A 4,792-nucleotide genomic window follows, 5' to 3' on the forward strand; every position below is an offset into this window, starting at 1 on the left:
AGGTGCGGTCGCCCCCCCCTGCGTATGGGCCTGGTCAGACGCAAACTAGTCTTTTTATCTCTGTCTTCAATTATAGTAAATTAAATAAATTTTGGATTAGTACACACATTTAAACACATTTTTTTGTAAAGTAACAGTCCTTGAACACCTAATATGTTCCACTATTGAACACTGGTGTTCCAAATATGAACGACAGTGTTCAATGTGGTGTTCTAGGTTTGTTCCACTTTTGAACACTCGATGTTCAAACTTAGAACACCACATTGAACACTGCCGTTCATATTTATCATTTATTCCGTATTGAAAAGCGTGTTCCGACGGATCTGCAATCGACCGGCCTCAAAGGATGTGTTCACAGATTTAGGGTCAAAGATCATTAAGGGGTGACTTCCGGTCAAAAAACTAAACCTTCCAACAATTTTTATTAGCCAAGGAAAACATACCACAGTGACCTAGCTAAATTGTTGTTACCAACTATGTGGTATTTTTTTTCCTTTGAGGTCAATGGTTATTAAAAGGTCACTTCCGGTCTAAAACCAAATCATCATAAATAATCTACAAAACATGCATAATTAACAAACAACTTGAAAAAATAAATGAGGCTTGAGACGTTCCCGGGGAGACGTTTCTTAAATTGGCCCAGTGAAGAAGCATTCGACCTGATGTGAGGTGGGAAATCGTTCCACAGCATTGGAACAGCGTAAGTAAAGGAACGTTGACCGTATGTGTACAGTAAACACTATTCACTGAGTAGTGGCGAATTAATTTGAGTGGCAGAGCTAGATCTCCGAGTGCGTGCAGGTTTCTTGATGGTCATATGATATTGGATGTAAGTTGGTGGGAATCCAATAGATTCCAAAAACGGCTGCGTGATTGTTTGTATACTATCCACTGTTTAACTGCATGGCAACCAATGCAGGTCGTGTAAGACATGAAATATTTATAGTCCGTGCCTTTTTGCCAGCGTCATGGTTTGGATACGTTGTACTTTAGCCAATTGATAATCTGAAAGTCCAAACCTTGTTCGTTTGCGATGTCATTGAGTTTTATCGACACCCAGGGTTCTTGGTGGCTTCCGGAACACTTGCACACATTAGCAATTTCCGTCTAACTCATCATGCCATGTTGGACAAAAAAAACCGGCCGATTTTACATGCATATCTCGCTCGTAACTTACTGATAGCTCTCGAAATAAATGCTCTCTGTCTTCAGCTGCTGACAGCCTGGGCCCGTCCAGTCTTTATAGGTCTTCCTGTTTCTACAGCTGTCCACATGCCTAAAGCAACTTTTTAAAATATCGCCGTCGGGTTCTCTTTTGTATGAGTTCTGATGTACAAGATCGTTTTGACAATACTCACATGTAATATGGCGTCTCTTTCGTGTGAATAGGATATGAATATTGAGATTACCATTTTGAGAAAAGCATTTCACACTGATGTGTTCTTTGAGATGATGAGGTAGTGTAAAAAATTCCTGACAATGCTCACACTGATAGTTTCTCTTTAGTGTGAGTTAGGTTGTGTCTTTTGAGATCAATATTTCGTGCAAAGCATTTCTGACAATACTCGCACTGATATGGGTTCTCTTTGGTGTGAGTTTTGATGTGTTGTTTTAGATAACCAGGTATTGCAAAACATTTCTGGCAAAACTCGCATTGATAGGGTTTCTCTTTGGTGTGAGTTTTGATGTGTCTTCTGAGATCACTCTTCTGCACAAAGCATTTCTGACAATACTCACACTGATAGGGTTTCTCTTTAGTGTGAGTACGGATATGCGATTTGAGAATGTAATTTGAAACAAAATATTTCTGACAATATGCGCATTGGTAAGGTTTCTCTTTCGTGTGAGTTAGGATGTGGTATTTAAGAGTGCCAGATTGTGCATAAGAGTTTTGACAATATTCACATTGATATGGTTTCTCTTTAGTGTGCGTAACGATGTGTTGTTTGAGATCACTATTTTGTGTAAAGCATTTCTGACAATATTCACACTGATAGGGTTTCTCTTTTGTGTGAGTTCTGATGTGACGTTTAAGAGTACCAGATTGTGTAAAACATTTCTGACAATACTCACACTGGTAGGGTTTCTCTTTAGTGTGAGTACGGACATGCATTTTGAGATTCCAATTTGAATCTAAATATTTCTGACAATACGCGCATTGGTAGAGGTTCTCTTTAGTGTGAGTTCTTCTAATGTGTCTAAGGAGATAACTATTTTCTGTAAAGCATATCTGACAATATTCACACTGATAGGGTTTCTCTTTTGTGTGCGTTCTGATGTGACGTTTAAGAGCATAAGATAGCGTAAAACATTTCTGGCAATACTCACACTGGTAGGGCTTCTCTTTCGTGTGAGTTCTGATGTGTTGTTTGAGATTACTATTTTGCTTGAAACATTTCTGACAATACTCGCACTGATAATGCTTCTCTTTAGTGTGAGTTCTCATGTGATCTTTGAGATGACTAGATTGTGCAAAACATTTTTGACAATATTCACACCGATAGGGTTTCTCTTCAGTGTGAGTTCTGGTGTGTTGTTTGAGACCAGTAGACCATTTAAAGCATTTCTGACAATACTCGCACCGATAAGGTTTCTCTTTAGTGTGAGTTTTGGTGTACACGAATCCTTTTAGATTGACAGATTTCTGAGGATATTTATACCGAAGTGTCTCTCTAGTCTTTTTTATTCTAGCAGCTCTAACATATTTGATCATATGTCTGTCAACGTGACCTTTCAATCTATTCAAAGAATAGAGGTAGATTCCACAAAATTTACAAGTGAATGGTTTTAAAAGTCTTACATTCATTTTAAATGTGTTCAGCATTGTGCTAGATTTAAATATAATTCTATATTCACTTATTCAGCATGGACCAGAGTCAATTCTTTCAGAGCAGAGTTGTCTTCAGTAAAGAATCGGACAAGCCAAATCAGAGCTAACTATATCCAGGTCATGATTGTAGAATTACACTAGAGATTGACGAATAATCACAGTATCTGAAAGATATAGAACGGGGATATAGAATTATCTGAAGGTTAATATTTGTTTGAAACGATTTTAGTGGAGTCATGTCGTGTGGCCTTTCAAATGTCTGGGAAGCGCAACTTTCTGTCGGCTTTTCCGATACTAATTTTACCCCACTATTTTTCTTCAATTATGTGCCCCTTAGGTCACTCAGGAGTCATTTTCCTCCATTCCATCCAGCCCGGGGACAACCCTCAATGTTTGCTCAGCCATTTGCCTGTTGGTGTTGGCCTGTCTATAGAATAATGGATGATTGAGATAAACGATAAGTAAAATATAAATAACATATACATCCCGCCCTCGCCGATTTTTGAAGATTTTCCAAACATTTTTCACATAAATATATGAATATTTGTCAACCAAGAGGGGGGAGCAAACGATTTTTGATGGGCCGCTTGGAAATTTTACCTCCCAGGGGCTCATAATTATTGCACAGCGCCTAAAAGGTGCCCCGTAAATGTGTGCCAAAAATTGCTTTAATAGCACCCCTCCCCCCCACTCGGCTTGCCAAAAAAATCCCCCCCTCCATTTTACCCTCCCCCTTGTACCGATTTTAATGGTAACTTGGGACTATAGGCGTGATCAACTTTTACCAAAAACTGCTTCTAGTGATGGGTGGTGATCATGATTAACTGGCCTCAAAAAAGAAACTTATAATTTTTCACAAGGTTATATCTTAAAATCCTGTCCATAAAAATGAACAAAACTTGCACACAGGATTACTTTAATAGTCTACTCTAAACACTGGCAGAAACCAAACAGTTGTCTAACTGACACAACAGCAAAATGCACGTGCACTGACATGGAACAGCTTCCTGGACCACATTCACAGCCCAATAATTGGCACCCAACACAAGAAATCTATGAGTAAACGGAATAGTGTGGAACAAGAGCTGTTTCTTGAAGAAAGTGTGTGAAAAGCTGAAGCAGCCCCGTTCCACACTATTCCATTTACTCTTTAGAAATATCACCTGTGTAAGGATCTTGTACACATTCTCACAGACTTCTTTTGCTGATTTCCAGTTATTCGCCTGTGAATGTGGTCCCGGAAGCTGTTTCGTGTCAGTACATTTTACTGTTGTGAGTTTAAGAGTATGATAAGAGTTGAATACTGAAATGTGTTTCTAGAGATTAGATTATTAAAGTAATCCTATGTGTAAAATTTGTTCATTTTTATGAACAGGATTTTAAGATATGATCTTGTGAAAATTTTAAGTGCCAGACTTTTTGAGGTCAGTTTATGACATGATAGCAGATCATCATACAATAATCTACACACACACTTAGGCCTACGTCAAAAAAAGCTAGGGCATTTCGTGATCCACGGCCTCATTCCCTGACTTTCTAACAGTTTCTGAAAAAATTTGAAATCTTTATACCACTGGAACCTCTGCATGGCTACTAGTGCCGTACTATTACGCTGACTTTCGTATTCGGCGAGGAGGACGATTTCGACCTCCTGGTTTGTTTACAAACAGAGAGGTAGACAAAAGACCGTTCCGCTTGTCCAAACACTCAAGTATCAGAAGGATGGTCCACAATAGCGTGATTCACGTAACATGAATAGGAGCTAATAGGGATTAAAAAGCTGTCACGTAGAACCATGTGCTTCTATTGTCCAATTTGCCATCAAAATTTCATTCCTCGCGCCGGTAGGCGCGAGGTATTAGTGTTTACTTCTGAATCGAACGTGGGGACATGGGGAAAGCCTGAATATAGTAAATTATATTTACCTTCATTTAAATATTTATGATGCTTTCATCAAAACAA

The 4,792-nt window shown here is 38.7% G+C and overlaps 1 protein-coding gene across 1 annotated transcript; it reads right to left on the bottom strand.

Moving 5' to 3' along the window:
* Positions 1–998: 998 nt before the first annotated feature.
* Positions 999–2,446, bottom strand: LOC140144907 (uncharacterized). The gene has a single exon (XM_072166708.1). The coding sequence runs from the start codon at positions 2,444–2,446 to the stop codon at positions 1,484–1,486; it is 963 nt and encodes a 320-aa protein (XP_072022809.1). The 3' UTR covers positions 999–1,483.
* Positions 2,447–4,792: the final 2,346 nt, after the last annotated feature.

Source organism: Amphiura filiformis, unplaced genomic scaffold (genome assembly GCF_039555335.1).
Source record: "Amphiura filiformis unplaced genomic scaffold, Afil_fr2py scaffold_96, whole genome shotgun sequence".
In the NCBI taxonomy this organism is placed as follows: Eukaryota; Metazoa; Echinodermata; class Ophiuroidea; order Amphilepidida; family Amphiuridae; genus Amphiura; species Amphiura filiformis.

Excerpts from the sequence above, each read along its gene's own strand:
- LOC140144907 (XM_072166708.1), bottom strand. The coding sequence starts at position 2,446 with ATGAGAACTCACACTAAAGAGAAGCATTATCAGTGCGAGTATTGTCAG.